The sequence below is a fragment of the Halyomorpha halys genome, unplaced genomic scaffold (genome assembly GCF_000696795.3).
Source record: "Halyomorpha halys isolate HHAL.00 unplaced genomic scaffold, Hhal_1.1 Scaffold256.1, whole genome shotgun sequence".
Classification (NCBI taxonomy): Eukaryota; Metazoa; Arthropoda; class Insecta; order Hemiptera; family Pentatomidae; genus Halyomorpha; species Halyomorpha halys.
In genome coordinates this window covers 107,449-130,839 of record NW_027108006.1, presented here as the reverse complement: position 1 = coordinate 130,839, position 23,391 = coordinate 107,449, and the positions used below count along the sequence as shown (strand labels likewise).

The following is a 23,391-nucleotide window of genomic DNA, read 5'->3' as shown; positions in this document are numbered from 1 at the left end:
TGAGTAGGTATTTTCTGACGTTTATATTCATTGTGATAGTTTTGACAAAATATATTCACAACATACTGATTTACGGTTGTTCGGACAAAATGTTTGGTTCATGAAAAATTATATCTCAGGATGTCTGCTAGCACTCAATAAGCCATACAATAGTATTTGACGTTTATCTTCGTGGGAGTAAGAGATTTCATGATATTCACTAAAATCGGAGGGTTTCCCCAGAACTAAATGAAACCTTACTTCCTTAACTTAAGTTTATTATGTTTATTTTTTAAAAATATTTTCTTACTTTCTGTTTATATTTATTCTAATGTTCTGTCACTTCTTAGAATGTTTTTTTCTAGTTTTCATTTAGCCCCGAAGAAGCACTACAAAGTGGGGCGAAACGTTTGTAAACATTAAATAGTTTTACCAACTATTTTGTATCTTTATTGCCCTCACTGTCTTCCCACAATTAAATTTAATTTTTCGATTATTCCTTTTGTTCTTATTGTTCTCTGTTGTGGATTGAGAGAAATTGTCTTTATAATTTAAATTTAAGTTAAAAAAATTCTTAATTTTACATGCATTATAGACTAATAAATATTTTTTCTATCACGTATAACAATATTTTGAATATCATATGATTAATCACACAAAATCTATTCAAGTAAACAAAATTTTTCAAGGCAATATAATGCCATAACACTTACAGTTTTTAATTAAATTGAGGAATGGGCAAGAATATTAACAAAAGTAAGTTTGAAACCTTATATTATTAAAATTAACTATAGAAATTGTTTTATTGGTTGTTATTTTACCTATTGTGTCGTGGACTTGAACCTGATTACAAATAGGACATTCGATTTGTTACTTGAATTGACCACTGAGGAGCATAAGAAATGGCTGACCGCCACATACTTCTGAACGCTAAATACAATCAAGATGGCGTCCGAATTGGGCTTGCCTTTTCCATAATGTTTATCTTTCAAGAAGGTCATACTTCACAAGTGTCACTCCAAAATGTCAGATTAGCTTGTACTCAATGATAATTAATGCTCTATTTTTGTGGATTTTAACTAAAGCCCGATTTTTATGCAATTCCATGTTTTGTTTAAATGCATTTTTTAAACAGCTGATTGGATATATTCATGGATCAGGTTATTCAGGTGAAATTAGCTAAATTTTATTCTAAGCGTTTTTGCACATTTGGTGATAAGTGCAAATGACTTTATACTCATATTCCATACCGTTGTTATTCCTTTATATAATATGTTGTTATTCCTAATAATCCCCCTCTAGCCCCCTACCTCTTTCTAAAGGCATACCTCAAGGTTCCTCTCTACTCCCTACTCTTTTCCCCATCTTTATCAATGACCTTCCACTTTCCAGTATCATTTATTTCCAGACTTATAAATACACTTTTCCTTCTATCCTCATGACGCTTCAAATGCCATTCTAAAACTACAAGAATAGTTTAAGCACTTGGGCAACACATAATAAGCTTACGTTAAGTGTCGAAAAGACTAAAGCTATCATAATTGGGTCTCCTTCTCTTTTTAAACTATCCCAGGACCCCTCAACCTTTCCGTAAACTATACTCCTACCTCATTCCATATGGTAGTCAAAAATCTTGGTGTCACTTTTAATCAAACTTTATTCTGAAAATTTCCCGTCAAACCATAGCTACCCTAAAGCAATTAAACAAAATCTGTTATCTCCTTCCATTTAAAACCCGTCAACTCTTAGTTTCCTCTCTTGTTTTTCCCCAGTTTGACTATGGCTGCCTGGTATATGGTGGACTCTCGGGTAATCTCGAATCTAAACTTAAACATCTTATGAATTGCGCTGTACCATTTATTTTCGGGGCACCAGAAATACAAACATTATTATATATTAGATATTAGAGATACTAGTGTATTACACCGAGCTGAAGTGGCACCTTCCATCCTTCCATCCTTCCAATGCCGGTATTCTTTCTATTCTCAGCAATTAGTACTCAACGCCTCTCCTTTATCCTAGAAAACCAGCAATGAAAATGCTCAGTCCAATCTTGTCCTACCAGGTCCCGTTTGTCTTACATCAACCCTCCACCTCACCAAACTGTTGATAAATCGTTTTTTTTATCCTAGCTGCATATCTCTGGAATTCCATTCCATGTAATATACGTCATGTACCAACTCTTCCCTTTTTTTAAAACCCTTACATTTCACCAATTTATTCCGTTGTTATTATAGTACCTTTTTGATTTGTTTTTTATGTATTTAGTCAGTTAGTTTTTATTTTATTTTTTTATGCCTGTATCTAAAATTATTTATATACAATATACACTCGTTTCCCTCGTAGTACAGATATGATGTAATTACTTTTTTGTTTTGTTTTTCATGTGTTTAGTCAGTTAATTTTTTAATTAATTTATTTTTTACTTCTCTGTATATAAGTTATAATTAAGTGTGGCCACACTTTGTTTTGGCCACTATATATTATTATAAATTAAAATTATTAACTTTACCGTATTAATTGTTATAAAGGGACCCAGTCCCAGAATAGTAAACTATTATTCATTTCATTTTATATATATATATATATATATATATACAGCTGCTGAAACGATCTCACTGTTAGGCACATTCTTACTGAGTTGCTCAGGAATCACACCGGTTCTCTTTATGTATACAGGAAATGATTAGAGAAGACCCCAAAACAGTAATTTGCTCACTACGTCAATTCTAATTGTAACTTCATAAAATGTTAATGTACTTGTTAATATGTAATTGTAAATTTCTCACTTTGTAATTTCAACTGTATTTGTATTTGAATAGTATGAACATGCCAATTGTAATCTAATTTGTAAATCCAGTGTAAATGGCCCGAGTGGACGAAACACTTAAATAAATAAAAAAAAAGAAACAAAAAAGCCTATCTGGACAAACGGAATTGAGCTTTGAGGCACCACGAAACCATTGAATTTCTCTCTTATCTAATCCTTAACTTTTTACCTAAACTGCCTTTATCTGGAACTCAATAACCTCTTTCATAGGTTCTAACTAAACCAACATTATAATAGTATTAAACACTATAATTTATTACTTATTTAACTAGATTTTTGCTATGTTTATTATGTATTTAGTCATTTCTTTTTTTCTTTATCTAACATTATTTGTATGCAATTTTAATAAAAGTTATATTTAAATGCGGCTAATATACTGTAATATTACAATCACTTAATAATTTTTCTAAAGGGACCTTGTCCAAAAATAACAATTTTGTTTCATTTTATTTTTTTAATTCTTTTTTCTCTATTTCTTCTGTCTGGTACCTGAGGTGGTAATAGTTATAGCTCTATAATAGTCATCGTACTCTAGTTATTTTTTATATATTTTATTTTTGAATTTCAGTATATTTTTCTTTACTGGACAAATAACATATTTATAATTAATACGAATCAATTTACAATATGTAAAAATAATTACTTAAAACAGTTTTCTTCAACGTTACGGGTACTATGTGAACTTTGCTCTTGCAACATGGAAGCTTTACTATAAACTATATAGGAATTATTTAAAGCTACAGATTTTATTCTGACACTTGTATAACTGAAAAACTGACACTCATTTTGTTTCAGGTGTTTATGATTTGTGGCAATCGACTGGATGTACCAAGTTCTTTAAGGACTTTGCTGTCACTTTTGCCTATGCCTTCAGGTATTACATAACCGGACTCATCATTGGTTACTTCTTCTGCATTACATTTAAGAAGTTTTACTGCACTTGGGCATTAGACCAGGAATATACCCGTCCTTTCGCCACTCAATCAGAAGATCAAAATGATAAACATCGCCATCAGGAGGTTGTGGATGAGAACCAGCAACAGAAGGATGATGCAGATCGATACCCCAGGAAAGGAACCAGTTCGGATTGTAGTAAGACAGACGGGGCCTCTAGCAACTTGGAGACATTAGCCACTGACAGAGAAAGACATCCTGCTCTAGGTTATTGGAAACGATGTATTGATAATTTTGGATTCGTGGTTGTTGATACCTTGAATCCTATAGTACCTTTTAGACGCCTCTCTGACGCCAGTACCACAAATAGTTCCCCGATGACAGTACTCTGGGAGCCAGATATTGACAATCCTCAAGAAGAGCTGCTTATTTCCAAAGAGAATAAATCTTCTTCAACTACAGATATTCACATTGTTGCTCAATGTTCGCAAGTTAAATTTATTGATATAAGAAGCATAGAAAGCGTAGATAGCTGTGTTGACACCCACGATCTTGAGATTTTGTACGCACGTAAAAGAGAAATTTCAAAATGCAAGAACAAGAAACTTGATACTTTTGGATTGAAAAATTTAGGTAAGGATGAATACGATTCCATTACACACTACAAGACCCACCGAAATAATGTAATTCTCGCAGTAACAAAAAAGCTGCCAACAACGGGTTCGAAGAAAACAGTTGAATCAACATTGATCCCAGGACAGAAAGTTTCCAAGAATGCTGTGATTGTGCTTCGACTCCGAGATAAGAAGTTGTCCTCTTGTAATGTTTTTAATGAAGATGAAGCATTCTTGAAGAACAAATTTAGTGTAGGAAGAAGAAACAGGACTAAACATAGTTCGTATAGAGAATTTTTGAAACAGAGAAAATATTCAGAGAATATTACTTCCGACGAAATAAGTTCAGAGAGTCTTGCGCATCATAAAAAAACAAGAAATCTCCTTTCATTCACTAAGTTCAGTAAAAACCATTTACATAGTCCACTCAGGACAGAGATAAATTCGGATGAAAAATGTAGGGGTCGAACTTGTTCAAAGAAGACTACCAAACAGAGCACTGGTATGCGGAAAAGAAAGAATTCGCCGAAAAAGGTTGATAAAAAATTGCCATCACATGACTTTTCGAAGCGGCATTGTTTTAAACATAAAAAATGTAGAAAACGTCAAAAAATGACAGATAATTATTCAAAAACGCATATTAGATCTATAAGTCGTTTCTTATCTGAGTTCATTAAATCGAATCCGTCCACAACTAAACAGTCTGGAGCAGCGATATGGACACAAATTAATCCATCTAATAATAAAAAGGTTTACAAAATCGATGTGAAGGATTCAGCTAATGATCTACAAATCAAACCTAGATCAAAATGCAGAAGCTTAGAAGATGTTATGGATGGTGATAAAATAAAGAAGAAAAATATTGAGGGCTTTCAATCAAATGACAAAAAGTGTGCCGACATGTGCCGCGCATCCAGATCCCTGCATAAGATCTTAGAAACATGTCATCCTGATTCTGAAAAACAGTTTGAGATCAGCAATAAGAAGACGTCTTCTGATGGTGGCGGAAAAAAGGAGATCATTGAGGCTAATTATTCTGAAATTTCTACCGGCTCTGAAAGTACTTCCAGCGTTGAATTGAATTGTCAGTTAGAAGACAGGAAGAAGGTGGTCGAGAGTGGACATGTCGAAGAGTTGATCGTGTCCTTAGGCGAAGGTTGTAACAAAAATGTCCGAAGGCAGTTTTGGAGGTTTTTTGGATCGAAGGGTAGCGGAAAACCCACTTAGAATCGTAACGTGATGAAAAAATAATAATTACGGTGATAATTATGTAACTGTCATTCATAATATAAATGCGCCCATTACTCCACCTTTTTCAAATAAACAAATTTACAAATTAATACTTGTTCCACAGTTTGCAATAGTACCCTAAAATTCTCTTCCTTTCAAAGCGTTCCACTAATGACAGAGTTTCAACATCGTCAGCAGATTACCTTAAAATACAAGTTCTTTTCATGATTTCATTACATTTTAAACCTGAACTGAAAAATATAATTCAATAGAACCTTTCCTCTTGTCAAAGTAAGTATGCGCTGGAAGAAATACTTGGATTGGAATGCTAAGAAAATATAATAAATTTAAAAAAAACTTATGAAAATAGCAGCAAACGCAAGAACCGTTATAAAAATGAATAAATAAGTGAAACATTTATTTTAACTATATTATTATTATATGGGTGACAAGCCATGGAGGTCTAAGTCCTCGCGTTTCTTTTTTCGAGTTCGTCACTCTCACGCCTATTTTTTTGTGATTTACCCTCCATTAGCCCGAAGGGATGTTGTGAGAGAGTTTTGCATTATTATGTGCTTGAAAAAAGACCGGGATTCGATCTGACAACCTTTGGGTTGGTAGACTGGCGCGTTGCCACGCTGCTACTGCAGCCCCTACTATATACATTATTAAAAAAAAAAGTTGAAATAAATTACATCGCTCTATGAGAACACACAAAAACATAACATAATACCCTGAGATTTGAAATATATGTATACTGTTACATAGACCAGTCGTTAATTGCGCTGCAAGGATAATCGCTGAAGGCAATTATCCTTCATGTAATAGTCTAAGTCTTCCTGAATTTTTACATAGTCTATAGAACATTCATCTAGCATTAATACTGGACCTATCTTCATCCTAATAAAATTAGGATCATTAAATCTTAATAAAATATATAATGTATAATAAGAATATATAATACAAAATAGGAAAATAAAGAAAATTAGAATCGCAATAATAGAAGAATATAACAGATAGATCGGAAGAGTCCTGTTCCAGGGATGAAGCGTTTAGCTATTGCCGAGGTCATAAATAATTCATAAGAGTCCAATAATTTTCAAATGATAAAAGACGAATTTGGAGTAAAGTTTAAAAAAAAGTAATGAAAGTAAGCAGAAAATTCTGAAAAATATCGAATCTCTAGTGTAGCTTAGTCTTTATTTACAATTATAATTGGATAAAACATCGATACATAGCAACATCGATATAAATGAAACAAAGGAATCTACAAAATGAATAAGTAGGAATTATTTTACTTTTAAGTGTTAGCAAAATGATATCAAATATATTGCTTAAACATTTGATATATAATTATTAAAAAATATATACACATTAAAGACAATAGTTTGTATGAACCTTTAAGATAAGAGTCGAGAAGAAAAAAAGGTAGTTATTTCACCCAAATTTTTTACTGAATACTTTAATGAAAATTATGTACAATTACTAGTCAAAACTGATGAGTCTGCCAAGTATAGCTAGGGGGAATAAAAAAAGGCGGCTGTTTCAAAACCTTAAAAAAACATTAATTTTTCATTCGGAGTCCTGTATCTTAAAAACTACCAACAACATTAGAAAATTTAAGAGAGCATTATTTGAAGAACAGTAAATTTGCTGAAATATTAGCCCTAATAGAGCTATTTACGTTCAATGGTTCTCTAGAAATAGCAAAGTAATATATGAGCTTTACTTTCGTAGGAATGGTAGTTTTCATGATATTTGCTCAAATAAATTGATTTAAAATTATTTTATATAAAAAATGTAATTATATTATATTTAAAATTATAAATTGATTCTCTGGTTTGATCTCACATCACTGTCTAATGGTGAATTTGTTTAGCGGGTCACTGGGGAGGATCTGGGGAATAAATTCAGATGAGTGAATTTGTTGATAAAATGAAACAAAAATTGTAAAATAGAATAGAAACTTATTTATTCATTAAACTATTTTATTTTTATTATTATTATTATTTTTTATTTATTTATTTTGTTTCAATCAAGTATTTCTTTAAACCAATTTTTATTATATTTTCCTTTAAATCTATGTATTGGTAAAATGTATTTATTTGTTTGTTTTACTGTAAACTGATCTACTGCTATGACCAGTATTTCTCTGCTTTGATTTCATACATGAAATCTTGTTTGTTTAGCTGGTCACTGGGGAGGATCTGAGAGAGGGAATTTGTTGATAAAATGAAACAACAATTGTGAAATAGAAGGGACAAGAAAGGGAAAGAAAAAAAGGAATAAATTAAAATATTTGTATTTAGTGTGTAGAATTGATTGTAAAGGAAAACTGTGAGACTAAAGAAAAAAAAATTGTTTCCTTTCTTCTTTATTATATCATGTTAAAATATGTAATTTATATATGTCCGATCTCGGATTGATCAGTATGCTGTGTAATGTAGCAACTCGATGTATTTGGGCAGCATGAATGAATAAAGCATTTCTCTCTGTTCGAACAAGTCCTGATAGAGCTATTTACGTCCATAGTTCTCGAGATATAGCTTTGTAAAAAGCAACATTAAAAAAAATGTAGTGAAAGATTAGTAGTTAGTGATTTTATTTTGAGAAATCTATATCTCAGGAACTATGAGACGTATAGATGTCGATTAGCACTCAAATTAAAGCTAGTTTAATGTACTATAGAGTAGTTTATGAACTTTATCTTCCCAGGATTACTAGTTTCCATGATATTTACTAAAATAAATTGATTTATAGTTGTTCAGGCAATAAGTTTGACTTATGAAAAACTTTATTTCAGAAAACATTGGACGTACAGATGCCTATTTGCACTTAAATTAAAGCTAGTTACATTTACTATAAAATAGTCAATAGTGCTTATCTTTGTAAGAGTAGTAGTTTTTGACAAAATAAACTCACAAATTGTCAATTTATAGTTGTTCGTATAAAATGTTGGATTTTTAAAAAAATATATCTCTAGACTCATAAGACGCACATATGTCTGCCAGCACTCAAAATAAAGGAAATTTAACTTACTATAAAGTAGTTTCAGACACTTTTCTTCGTAGTTTTTATGATATTCACATATGAATATAAATTTGGCTAATGAAAATTTGTCTGAACAACTATAAATCAATTTATTTTTAGCAAATTTCATTAAAACTACAACACCATGAAAATAAACGTCATAAACTACTTTATAGCCCATTAAACTAGCTTTAATTTGAGTGCTAACATACATCTGTACGTCGACTAGTTTTTGAAATATAGATTTTTCAAAATAAATTCACTAACTACTGATCTTTCAGTACGTTCTGTACAACATTTTTATGAAATGTTGCTTTTTAAAAAGGTATATCTCGAGAACTATTAAACGTAAATAGCTCCATAAGAGCTTGCATTTTAGGAAATTTCCTCTACTTTTAATAATGTTCTCTTAGATTTTCTATTGTTGTTGGTAGTTTTAAAGATATAGAGCTCCGAATAAAAAATTAATTATTTTTAACGTTTTGATGAAACCGCCATTTTTTATTCCCCCTACTTATATTTGGCAGACTCGTCAATTTTGACTAGTAATTATACATAGTTTTCAATTAAGTAATGAAAAAAAAATGGGATGAAATAACTGCCTTTTTTATCCTCTTGGGATCTTGTACTACTACCAACATTAGACAGAACGTTAGATATGAGTAATCCAGAAGCCCTATAAATTTATTTTTTATTTTTCATTAAATTTCATAAATCCCAGTGAATAGTCAATAGTAAGTATTAGTGCAAATTTTAGAAGTTATTTATTTATGAGTTCGGATGAAAGGGAGGGGTGGCCCTCTTGGGAAATTTTCGAACCATAATAGTGATTTAAAAGAAAAAAATAATTTTTTCCATAGTTTCGCTCACTCACATTGCAGAATTTGAACACATGCAACATTTTTTTCTCTACATCATGTATTTATCACACTCTGGAATTTTTTTAAATATTCATTTGAGCAGAAAATATAACAAATAAAAAAGGTTTTGTGAGAAATTTAATTGAAAACTAATACTATGTTAATTCAATGATACTTACTTCACTATGGAACTTCGGTGAAGCCAGAATGGTGTTGACAGTTGGTGGCGTCAGGTGGACCACCCACTAATTACAGGTAGACATTACAGACTACAGATTATAATATACATTAACTGTAACATTAAATATTATATTAATAAATCAATTGGTATCCAGGTTAAGTCTTAATACTCTCTATTATGTCATCAACAGTCCAACGTTTCGGCCAATTCAGCCTCAACTCAAGGACAATCTAACAATTATAATTACAGATCTTATTGTACATTCATTTGTAACAATTTTGACAAAAACATTATTATTAATTTGTTTATAATCTTACACTTTCTTGAAACTGGTTAATATTGTTTAAATAAATAAAAAAGTTTATCCATTTTAGTCTGAATTCTAATTCCGTTCCGGATTAAAACAAGTGAATAACTTTATCACCTATCCTATTTAATCTAGAATACGTCATTAAAACTGTGATGAATACCGATAAGGGTTTAACTTTGGGTGGTAAAATACCGGTGCTTGGGTATGCTGATAATTTGGTATTATTTGGTGATAACAAAGAATCCATAGAACTAAATACAACCACGCTAATAAACTCCAGTAAGGAACTAGGTCTTGAAATAAATACAGATAAAACAAAATACATGGTTAGCAGTAGAAACGCGAGTAATTTCGGTGATATAGATATAGGAGGAAATACGTTTGAACAGATAGATTGGTTTAAGTATTTAGGTTCTACGGTAACTAGAAAAAACGAAATTGATGAGGAAATAAAAGGTAGATTGAAGGCGAGAAATGCTTGTTATTTTTCAATTTCGAAACTGCTTAGCTCGCGCCTTCTATCCAAAAACTTAAAATTAGAATTTACAAAACTTCTTCCCACTCTTCTTTATGGATGTAAGACGTGGCCTCTTACACTAAGGGATGAACAGCGTCTTAAGGTTTTCGAAAATAAAGTATTGGACAAAATATTCGGACTGAAAAAGGATGAATTAACGGGAGAATTTAGAAGACTGCACAGCACTGAATTAAGGGACCTACACCCGGTAAATTTAATTCAATATATAGTATCGCGGCGTATAAGATGGGCATGTTGTAGGGCTTAGTAACGAGTGGATCCCTAAAATGTTAATAAACACTGAACCAACCGGTCGTAAACGTCCGAGGGGTAGACCTAAACGTAGATGTGAGGATTGTGTTAAAACAGATTTAGTGGAATTGGGTTTGGAGGGGCATCACTGGAAGGATGTATGCAGAGAGCGTTTGATGGTATCGGCATCGAACCTTCGAGTTCGTTAGGCCTTCATTATTATTATTATTATTATAATTTATCAATTTTAGTCTCAAAACATTTTTATTCTATTAATAAGTCCGATGTTTCGGCCATCTTCAGAGAAAATCTTTAAAAATTTTTAGAACTAAATCATTTAAAACAACTTCATGCAGACTATTCTGCCCAGGTCAATCCATTAATTTACACTAATTATTAGGAACAGTAGGAAATCCGGAGCATATCAAACTACACCACGGAAGCAAAATCATCCCTTTGAGGGGAAACGAACTCTGTCCATTCTGCAAAAGTTATTTCAATAATTTTTTGTAGCATATTCTCCTACATTGTTCCACCTTTAAAGAAAATATACAATATATCTTAAAGCCACCCATATCCGTATCTTGCGACTTCCAAAACATTGAAAATATATTGAACATTGATAGTAAAGCCAAATTGAACAGACTATATATTTACATTGTATAATATATATGCAATAAGTTTAATTTTGTAAATGACATATAAATCTATTATGTAAATAGTTTTCGAAGCCAATTAATATCTTTACTTATATTACGCTTTCGTTTATTTAAAAAAAAATCGCATTATTTTATGTTAAATATAATGGATTAATGAATATTATGTAAATAGTTGTGTATAATCCAGTCAGTTTTATTTTTTTGCCTAAACTCAACATTACCGTCAGCCTTTCAAAAATTCACTTATTTAATTAATAAATCATATCTCCCAAAACTGGGTATAAAATACGTTGAAAACCAATAAAATGTTAAGACACAAAAATTATTAGGAATGGTTTTTATTTATATATCTATATTTCAGGTCTTAACGGAAAAAAACGTGTCCTCTGTGTGAATAGCATAGTTCAAAAACAAAGTGTTATATGAAATTACATAGTTAAGGCGGGCTTATACTTGGGATTTGGGTGGATGGCAAATCGTTTCTGAAAGTTGACAGCGTCAAAAATCTCGGCTCCACAGTAAAATCGATAAATTATCAACGGACTGAGATAGACCAGCATATAACAATCGTGAACTCAGCCTTTTTCCCTCTGTCAAGAATACTGAAATCCAAAAAAATCTATAAAAATATATGAAACTAAGAGTGTAAAATGCCATGATAAAGCTAGCACTGATATATGGCTGCGAGTACTGGGATCTAACAGATACCATACATAACAGAATCGAGATTTGAATGGAAAGTCCTCCGTCCAATTACAGGAGCGATCTGGGATCAGAGCTTCAACACATAGAGTTGAAGAACTAACAGTGAAATTATCGCAGGACTGGTCAGTCAATATCTTATGATATGGAGGAAAGGAGGTTAAAATGGGCGGACATGTGGCTCGAAGCATCCATCAGGACGCCTCTACACAACAATGAATGCATGTATAGCAGGCATGAGACTATGTTATTATTATCATTATGATTATTGGCGCGACAGACCATAGGAACCATGTACGTAGGAAATACATCGCGCCTCTCATGACGAGGTTTTCATATGATGGGTTCGTCACTCCCACGCCAATTTTTGTGAGTGCCACCCATTGGCTAATGGACCTCACAAATGCCCGGGGGGAGGTTTTGAGTGCGTATTGTATAATTATATGCTTGAAAAAATCCCGGATAGGGCCGAGGACTCGATCTCGTAACCTTTGGGTTGGCAGACAGGCGTGTTACCACGTGACCCCTAAGAGACCACATTGAAAGCCAAAAACTAGATGGATAGACAGAATCAACAAAGATGCGAAAGAACTGCAAGCAACAAACTTGAAGGGAGTAGCCTAAGATAAGCAGGCCTGTTGGAGGTTTGTTGGAACGTCCAAAGATCTAGGTCTGTAGAGCCAACACAACACAACAAAAAAAAACAACAGAAATTTATTTCACAAAATAAACTGATCAGAAGTGTCACTTTCTAGAATCGATTTTGTTTTAAACGCCTTATAATAGTTTTAATTAAATTTGGTTTATCAATTAGTCTCTAATATAAGCTAGGTCTTATCGTCATTGTAATAATTTAACAGGTCTTGCATGCTGAATTTTCAAAATGGTTTCCTTTTATTTTGTTATTTAACCATTTCACATATTTGATAGTATTATAAAATCTATAAACATGAACTATGAAAGGATCAACTTAAGGAGATAAGAGGAAAAATACTTTTAACAGATTGGAAAACACTCAAAATTTAGGGAAAAATACTCTCTAGGGTGATTTCCAGTTTGTGATTTTCAACCTTTTTTTTTATTGGTGGGGAACTATTTTATACAAATGAAGTGATCAGTCTTTACAGCAAAAGCAATGGAAGGCTAGTAGCATCCGGCATCGGGATCCTACAAATGTGCAAAATTTGAATCAAATCTGAGGTAGTAAAATTATAAATTGTGTTGAGTTGACTCGGAATTACCCATTATAATATATTTCGCGGAACCCCAGTTGAAATCCCCTGCTCTGAGGGAACATATACATGACAGGCAGCTTATAACCACAAATTTTGACTTATCTTTAGTTATATATTTATCGTTCATAGTTGCCCACACTCAGCGGAGAAGGGGGTGAGTTAAAGTAAAAAAAAAAATAAAAGTAATGATAAAAGGAAAAAAAAGGGGAAAAAAACAATAAAGAATAAATTTCTCCTTAGGCGCCACGTTATTTTCTCCTTGGGAATAACTAAAACCCCGAAACAATATGCCCCTAATATATAAATAAATATACTCTTATATAAACTGTATGAAGTATGCCTTCACCTTAATGCCAGGTACACTTCACTTTTGGTTGGGTTTGAGTGGACTGTATAATTGAAATGAAACATGATCGAATGATAATAAAACTCTATTATATGAATTACAAGTGATGTAGAGGGTGGCCGAAAGAAACATTTATGGTTAGATGGGTTAATAAATTTTGAATGACTGAGCTATGGATAATTGTAGACATAATGAGGTGGTTGGTGATGATGTAGATGTTAGTTGTTGCATTTGGTGAACTTACTCCATTCTCCGGCTTCTTCCTCCTTATCTCTTGAATTCCCTCATTTCTTGATCTCTCTCTCTCTTTCTCCTCTGCTCCGTGGGGCACCTCTGAGTCTCTCTACTCACTTATTTTTATACCGAACATTGTGAAGAAAAAGAGAAAAAAGAACTGTGTTGGCAAAATACAAAAACAAGATGGCTCTCCCTCATTAGCCTGGATAGCTTCTCTTGCCACCGAGAGCGCTGGAGGAGGCAATCTTTTGTTGGAGGCAACATTGGCGCTGGTAGTGCCTTTCTGATGGGACCCCCCCCCCAATTCAATTCAAACCATGGTGCTAGTATTGCCTACATAATGGCAGCCCTTCCAATTCAACCTTTCGTTTGCCGAAGGTTACCCGGAACATAAACAATTATCGAATTATGACCACTGACGAATACCTTTACATCCAGATAACTGAAAACCCAATTATTGATTTATCGTAATATTAAGTGAACATAACCAAAAAAAAAAAAAAATAGGTAAATTAACAAGTTGAAAGCAGTGTACATGCATAAGAAAGAACCGCAGAACTATATGTACAAAAGTTTTATAATTATAAGAAATATATGTACACAGAATGAAAAAGGAAAACAAAAGAATTCTTATCAATTAGTAAAACAATTAAAACTTTTAAGTTGACTTAACCTTAACTTAAATGCTTAACCTTATTAACTAAATTTACATTATTATAAAAAAAGAGTTTAAAAGCGAATATAAAAAAAAAAAAAATAAATAAAATTTAGTTCGAACCCCACGTAGTCTTTGGGTGTACTCCTAGCAGAACACAAGGTAGTCCGATATTTCATTTCCGGTAACCGTCTCACCTTCCCCAGAAGTATTTATATGACACCTGTCACAACTCTCCTGTCCAGGACGTGCTGAAGAAACGTCACTGCACTATATCCCCACTTCTAGTGATAATAACCGACCATTGAAGTAGAACACCATCATTTTGAAACACAAAACATATACGATAACATTTCTCATATGGTGATATTTTGGTTCAAACAGTAAAGGCTCAGGTACTGATAAACTATCACCACTTCACATTGAACAGTCGTAACGTGTTCAAAAACCAGAACTGTCACTTTCACAAAAGCAAAAAACCCAATCGTCTGAACGTATTGCTAGTTTTTTTTTTATTTTACCATGACAACTATCACACCTCTTGTCTACGCAGATATACCCAGTGTTTTTATTTCACCAAGGTAACCGTAACAAGCTTAACTTTTTGTGAGGAACATATGCCTGACAGGCTGGCTATTTCTGACCCCGATTGGAACATGAGTCTTAAGGCATGGTAAGTTTTTCGAAAAGCGTACTTACGATCGGGGTGATTAGTCGAAAAGAAAAATACCTCTCGTTCCGGCCAATGTTGCAGAAATATTGTAGGAGCCCTAGGTAGTAATACAGTTTTGAGCTGCAGGTTTGAGCACAGTTGGATCAAAATAACGAACTTAATATACCTGTACCGAATGCCCTACAGTTTCCTTTAAGAATGTTGCTTTAACCCTGTCAAACAGATCCGCTACCTTTGACTACATATGGACAAACGTTTCACCTGGAATCTTAACAAAAGACTGTAAAGACAGGAAACTGCATGTCGATTTCAGCACTTACTAGACAAATGGTCTAAACTTCCAATCTATTACAAAAGACTGATCTACGCGACTGTAATAAGACCAATATGGAAATACAGTGTTGAACCATGGGGCTCCAATAAACTTTCCTCTCGTGTCTAATCCTTACAATCCAAATTCCTTTGTAAAAACCTTAATGTTCCTTACTTTGTCACAAATAAAATAATACATATAGACCTTAATGTTCCATATGTAACTAGTCTAGCCCGAACTTGATATTATTCCTTCCATTATAAACTTCCTAACCATCCAAACCTACTAGATATATTAACCTTGCTTCCTCACTATTCCTGACAATCCTTCGAGGGGGCTGAAAAGAAGATGGCCACGAGACCTGCTAATTTACTAAATGTATAATTATGTACAGTTGTAAATTTATATAAATAAAAAAAAAAATATGACTGTAAGATATTGCTATTCCTTATTCTTCCGTATTCCTTCCGATGGTTTTGGATAGACAAATAGAGTTTAAGACCACATATCTTTACATTTTGTATTGTATTTGTTTTATAATGACATTTAATAGTTTGAATATTTGTATTTATATTACGCTCGAAACATATCAAAACACATGATGAATGTTCGAACGAATTAAGTTGAAAAAAAAAAATCTTTCTAGATGATTTTAAAAACAAGAAAACATTCTCCAATATCTTTCAGAATCATAGAAGATGAACATGGATTGATTCGGACTTGCAAATTATAGTACATCCTAAGCTATGGACGCGGGCCTTATTGGACATGCACAATTCTAGCCTTCTAACTCACCTACACACTTTCGTAAACTCATCCACGATGAGCGAAGAGTTAAGGCTCTTGGTAGTTTCTTTCATCGAATACTATATCAGGTATTATTTAATGGCCATTCTTGCTATTATATTTATGTATATAATGCAAGTCATTGGAATAGAAGATGATAATATTCTGCAAAATCTTCCCCAGTTTCAGTTCACAGATACACGTCCAGTCACTAGAAACAGAGCTGTGACAGCAGGTCCATTTATGATTAGATCATTGTCTAAATATGACGTAGGTGTTAACACTGAATACATCCCGAGGATATTAGATGATAAGGCAACTTCGACGTCCAGCTTAATGGTAAATGGAATAAACAATGAAACGACAGATCGCAAAAAAATATTCGTAACTATGAGAATGATGGCTTGGTCGACAAATTTTCAAGAGTCTTCGAAATTCGATAGCTCTATTGACAAGTCGTTGGAGAACGCCGAGGAACTTATTAACTCCACAGGAACTTCTACACATAGCAGCTGTTACACATATGCAGGAACAGAATCGCCATTTCTTACACATGTCCAATGTTTAGATAATAATATTATGCTAATTTGAAAAGTTCCAATTCTGTTCCCAAATGCAATACCAAATTGAGTGCTACCATGACGCATTTGTGGAATTTTAAAGGCTGAATAAACAATATTATTTGAGCATCTGAAATAATTTCAATACCAGGTTAATTTTTATTAATATATTACTCTCCAGTCCCATATCACAATCCTCGAAGAATGGTGTCGAAATTGGAGGATAAAAATAAATCCCAACAAATTCCAACGAATCACATTTACTCTTCGTCGTAAACCTGCCAACAGCCCTACAGTATACTTTAATAATGTGGCTCTTAATAATCTGGACATACGGAGTTGAGCTTTGGGGCTCCACTAAACCTTCGAATTCCTCTCGTATCCAATCTTTACAATCCAAAATCCTCAATGCTCCTTATTTTGTTACTAATAAAACCATCCATAAAGACCTAAATGTTCCTTATGTAACCGATCTACACCGAACCCGATATTATTCCTTCCATAATAAACTCCCTAACCACCCAAACCCACTAGTTTCTAACCTTGCTTCCTCTTCCATTCCTGGCAATCATCCGAGGGGCCTGAAAAGAAGATGGCCTCGTGACCTTATATTGTAAACTGTTTTTAGAGTTCTACTACTGGGTAGTTTCTCTACATCCTGTATCATATCATTATGTCATTATGATCAAATTTACTTGTTGTATTTTTTTTTATACAGTTGTAAATATCAATAAATAAATAAATAAATAAAAAAAAAAAAAAAAGATTTAGAATAAGATTTAAGAACTATACTTTTTATATAGTATAATATACTTATATTACATACTTATACTATGTACTCCGATTTAGAAAATATACTGTTGATATAGAATAATTTTCAATGGGCAAAACAAAGTGTTATTCCTAAAAAGTAATACATTTTTAGAAGTTTAGATTTATGGGGGTAGTCAAAACTAATTGCAGCCAAAGGTGTTCATATAACTCTCTCTCTTTCCATTAACTTTTCACGAGGTGCTATGAGTCTTATTACATCACTGGTCACTTGCTGTATTTTGGGTGGCTACTTTTATTGTTTTTGAAAACTTTTGTTTTCTTTTTAAATCCTCAGTAATGATTTGGTTTGTTAAAATCATAATACTGTTCATTTATAAGTAAAATAAGAATATATAAAAATGAAAAATACTCTTTGTATGGATTTATTTAAAACATGTCTAAAAACAAAAAAGGAGTTCAGCAACAAAATATATTTCTACTACGAGGGTAAGTCAAATAATATTCGCAATATAATTATGAAATTTTATTATAATTAAATAGGAAACTTACAGGCAGAACCGTGACTAATTTGCAGACAATGTGCCTCTTTGTCATTAGTTACTCGTCTTTCTAAGAGCACTTTTGTCCATTGATGACATGGTCGAATGCTTATCCTCGAATCTCCTTAAATTCCTAAACCAACACGCTCCTCTTAAAACCCGTACCTTCAAACGCTATCCAGCTCCCTGGATCAACTCAGAAATAAGAAATTTAATGATGAGGCGAGATGCTGCCAGAAGACGTTTCAGATGCACCAGGAGTTCAGAGCACTATTCTACCTTTAAGTCACTTCGAAACCTTACCCAAACATCCTTACAAATATTTTCACAACATCCTATTCCAAGCACCTGATCTTAAATCCTGTCTATATTACCCAGTTGATCCAAACGAGCATAATACATTCTTTGCTGCTCCTCCTCAACAACCTCATGCGAATTTTTATCTCTTCACATCCCTGAAATCCCATTTGATCCCAATAACTTTTATTTATGTTTCTCTAGATGACTTAATCGCAGCAGTCCTCAACTCCAGAACTAACGATTACGGACCAGACAACGATTAAATGAACCTGTAAAGATCATCAAACATTGTCTCCCTACCATTCTTCCTGCCTCTCTGCACATTTAAAACTTCTCCCTTCAAAATTCCGTTTTTCCCAAAGCCTAGAAGAAAGTTTTCTTCCGACCATTGAACAAAGTACTTTCTCCTTCTTCAGTTTCCGACTTACGACCAATATCCATTTTATACAATTTGGCCAAGCCACTAGAAAGATTAGTCCACTCCCAGCTTGATAATGTTTTCGAGCAAAAAGCTCTCCTTAATCCTTTTCAATCCGGTTTTCGCTCCCAACATTCCACACAATCCGCTTTATTGAAAATTTCTCAAGATCCGCTATAGACAATCATTATATATCAATTTTAGTTCTTTTTTATTTTTCGAAGGCATTTGACACAGTTGACAATAAGATCCTCCTCAATAAACTTCAAAACCTTTCCATGTCAAATAGTGTCCTAAAGTTGTTCCTCTCCTTCCTGTCCCATCGTTCCCAAACAGTCGCCATTCCGAACAAACCTCTTTCCTCTCCCTTTCTTCTGTCACGAGGTGTTCTTCAGGGATCCTCTCTTTCACCAACCCTTTTCTCCATTTATATCAACGATCTTCCTGACTCCAATACCACCTATGCAGACGATTTCCAAATCTATCTGTCCTTCCATCCTTCCGAGATGCTTGAGGCCATCCAAAAGATACAAGAAGATATTGACAGCATTAACGCATGGGCATCTAACAATGATCTGAAGCTGAATGCTAAAAAAACGAAGGCCATTCTCATTGGTTCCAAGCACCTCCTTCATTCCTTCCCTTACTGTCCTCTACTCTTCCTTAACCACCAACCGATTCACTTCTATCCTACAATCAAAAAACTTGTTGTCACCTTTGACCAACACCTGTTCTGGAATAACCACATTTCCCAAATCACACGCCAATCCATAGCTGTACACAAACAATTCCTATGATTCCGTAATTCCATTCCTCAGAACACCCGTCGGCTCCTAGTATCTTCTCTCGTCTTCCTCCACTTCGACTACGGATCCTTGGTGTATGGAGGGCTATCTGCAGGACTAGAGTTGAGACTGAAGAGACTCATGAATTGCTTTGTAAGATTTATCTTTGGGTTCCCAAGGCGTATACAGAGTTGAAGTGGCTCTATCCAACCTTCCAAAGGCAATACCTCCTTGGTGTTTTCTTATTCCAAGTTCATGAAATCAAAAAACCTACCTATATCCTAGATTTCCTCGCTCTTCGTTCATCCATCTACTCATTAAACACCAGATCTCAACCGAATGATTTATATATGCCCTCCTATAGAACCTCCTTCTTTAGCAAATCCTTCGTCATACATGCAACCTCTCCATCTCCATTTGCCAGTCCTCATCCATATTTTCCTTTAAACAACCTATTCCTCCACTTATTGTATAACCAAACCTCCACATCATTGTAATCAAATAAATGGGTATATATTCATTAACATTATAAACAGTAGTAAAGCCAATATACCAATGTAATTTCATTTTACTATCTGAAAACTTGTAAATGCTTGCCAGATAAAAATCTTAATGTATGAACCATGTATTTATTCTTAGGGGACATATGTCCCAGAATAAAATTATTTTTTCATTTTATTTCACGTGAACTATCAATTTTTTCTTGATTTGTGGCAGTGAGCGGTTGTTCAGCTCCTTCATCATGCATAACACTTGTACGTCCATTTTTGAATTCTTCAATCCATTTGTAGACACTCCGTTGTGGCAAAACACTAAAAAAAAGTCTTCAACGGATATGCCTTCCGACCACAAAAAACGTGGTCCATCCTTCCAATCACTGAACATTGCTTTTCTTTGGCTCTCTTCTCAGCTTGAAATTTGTATAAATATAACAACAAATAAACAAAGCATGCGTGTAAGACGAAAAATGATAGTGTTAATCAAGATAAACAAAAATATAGCTAAATTGCGGATAAATATTCACTTACCCTAGTATTAATTAAATTAGTTTTACGAAATCAAATATTATTTATTTCTGATTCCTACAAAATATATTATGAACACTATCACAGGAATTTTATTTCCTGATATCGAAACTGTTGGGATTACCGAGATCACACTCCATTATCTCTCCCGTTATGAGGGTAGGATATTTGCCTATGTTGATAAATTTCCTAAATTGATCCTACGCAATACGAAGGTTATGTTTTATGCCTTTTGTTTTTTTAATTTTTTTATTTCTTCATGCATACATTCTACGTTAAAACAGCTTTGGGAATATGAATGATTGAGAACTGTTATCATGAACAAAATGACACGGCTCAACGTTAAAAAAAAATCATATTTATTTAGATCAGATTACATGAGAAATAAATCAAAACTTTAAATTTATAAACAAATATTTTACAATCACATGTTAATCATGTCTCCAGAATATTAAAATTGTGAATCGTTCATAAATCGGAAATAACATGCTATTCACTGTCTACTATATGATCCCACACAGGTATGTTTTAAAATTTTTAGATTGTGCAAAAATATGAATTTTTTTCGTACTAAAAGACATAAAAATATAATAATAAAAAAGAAACGTTTTTGAAATTCAATTGGGTCCTGAATTAGTGAGATGAGTGAGATCGTCGTATATTTGATACAGAACTTTGCATCTCATTTGCTTGCTGCCGTTATTACGTTTTTAATATTGAAATATCTTCTGCAGAATTTCAGCGGGCCTTGTTCATCAAGGGTTGCAAACCGGCGGCGCTCTTGTAGGAGACAAGACTCTCATCAAGGTAGATCAAATACAACTGTAAGAGAATCAAGTTCGCTTGCTCTTGATCGAAATTCCTCAGAATCCAAGAGTCGTTCTTATAAAAAAGGAAAACAAGCATACGTTTTGTCTGAAGAAGGCTATCTAAAACCAGTCATAGAAAGAGATTCAAATGTTTATATCACTTCAGTACATGTAAATGATAACGAAGAGTCAGAAGCGAGTATTACTCCAGTTAAACCTCCATTGCCTACAAACTCAAAAAGGAAATCATCGTATGATGTAAACCAAGTATTGGATAAGCCCAAAGCCACAGTAAATGAGCTAGAGAAGCTTGGAGAAGCCTTAGAAGAAGATATAATTCAACCGACAAACAGTCCTCAATTAACCCCTTCAAAAGTTTCGATTCACTCTAAGAATCCTCCATCATCAGATGTACTGGAATCTACAAAACTATCATCGCAAAGATCGAGGGTGTCTAATGAATCTTTGTCACAAGGTTCCATGGTATTCAAGAAACCTCCGTCACAAAGCACAATGATATCTAAAGAACCATTGTCACAAGGTTCCAGGGTATCCAAAAAAACTCCATCTCAAGATACAAAGATATCTAAAGAATCTTTGTCACGAGGCTCCAGGGTATTCAAGAAACCTTCGTCACAAAGCACAATGATATCTAAAGAACCTTTGTCACAAGCCTCAAGGGTATCTGAAGATACTTTGTCACAAGGTCCGAGAGTATCCAAAAAACCTCCTCCACAAGGTTCAATGGTGTCCAACGAACCTTCATCACGATGTTCAATGGTTTCTAAAGAATGTGAAGATGAAGAAGATGATTATCAAATGAAACACAAATCAACAAATTATGTTATTGGCAATAATGCTAAAAAAAAGTCTCCTTATTCCAAGAAATCTGAGTGTGATATCTCACATAAGCCAGAAAGATTTCTTGTTTGTCCAAAACGTCCGCAGTACAGATATTGTGAGAGTATTCACGGCGATGAACTTGTTCAACGATCTCTATTGCAACTCTGCCAAAGTGACTTTTCCAGTGACGATGATTCTCGAGAATACTCACAAGGTATCAATGATTTCCATACGGAAATGGAAAAAGGGGATTGGACACAATCACCTTATTGTTTGAGATCACCATCAAACCTGATGTCCAAAAGATATTATGATCGGCAAGCAATAGAAAAAAGAAGTGAATCAGATTCCTTTAGAACAGTTGTCATCGATTTTAAACCAGGATTATTTCTTTCTTGTTTTTCAAAATGTTGCAAGAAGTTGTTTGCAATTGGTTCCAAAAATGACTCTGATTCTGATGAGTGCCAATGTAACTGCCGTGGACGCAAATTCAATCCCAAAGCTCCTATGTTGTCATCAAAGACCAAAGGAAGACACAGTAAGAGAAGGAATAATGTCAGAAACTACAAGGCAGAACGATCAAATAAAAAATTCGAACCAAGTGTAGAAAATTTACAACAATCGCCGCCATTATCAGGAGTAAATGAAGATAAGAGTTCCCAAAACTCACAAAAACAAGAAGATGTAAGATTGTTATCGAATACGGAAGAAGGGCAAAGTAAGGGAAGCAGTAATGTTAGTAATAAAAAAGTCAAACCAAATGTAGATAATTCACAAGTAAGAAATTTAAATATGAAAAGTTCGCAATCATTGCCCGATGAGAATGCAGAAGAGGGTTCACCAAACACGAAAGACAAGCAAAAACATGATCCACCAAAATCTCAAGATAAGGAAGTAGATGATCAACGAGTGTCACTAGATAAAGAAGAAGACGACCAAAGAAAGTCACAAGATAAGGAAGAAGATGATCAACGAAAGTCACAAGATAAGGAAGAAGATGATCAACGAAAGTCACAAGATAAGGAAGAAGATGAT

At 33.5% G+C, this 23,391-nt stretch overlaps 2 protein-coding genes and 1 long non-coding RNA gene across 3 annotated transcripts in view; all 3 read left to right on the top strand.

Annotated features, from left to right (window-relative positions):
- The first annotated feature begins 617 nt into the window (after positions 1-617).
- LOC106680340 (uncharacterized) lies at positions 618-6,314 on the top strand. The gene is made up of 2 exons (XM_014419965.2): positions 618-735; positions 3,605-6,314. Exons 1-2 carry the CDS (start codon positions 714-716, stop codon positions 5,542-5,544), a joined length of 1,962 nt encoding a protein of 653 aa, XP_014275451.1. The 5' UTR covers positions 618-713; the 3' UTR covers positions 5,545-6,314.
- Positions 6,315-16,114: 9,800 nt separating this feature from the next.
- Positions 16,115-16,990, top strand: LOC106680337 (uncharacterized). The gene is made up of 2 exons (XR_001343101.2): positions 16,115-16,392; positions 16,487-16,990. It is a non-coding gene; the product is annotated as an uncharacterized lncRNA (long non-coding RNA).
- A 4,355-nt stretch (positions 16,991-21,345) lies between these two features.
- Positions 21,346-23,391, top strand: part of LOC106680342 (formin-J) — a 2,103-nt gene continuing 57 nt past the window's right edge. Inside the window, exon 1 of the mRNA XM_067046402.1 lies at positions 21,346-23,366. Coding sequence (XP_066902503.1) covers positions 21,346-23,366 — 2,021 coding nt within the window. The remainder of the gene's footprint in view (positions 23,367-23,391) is intronic.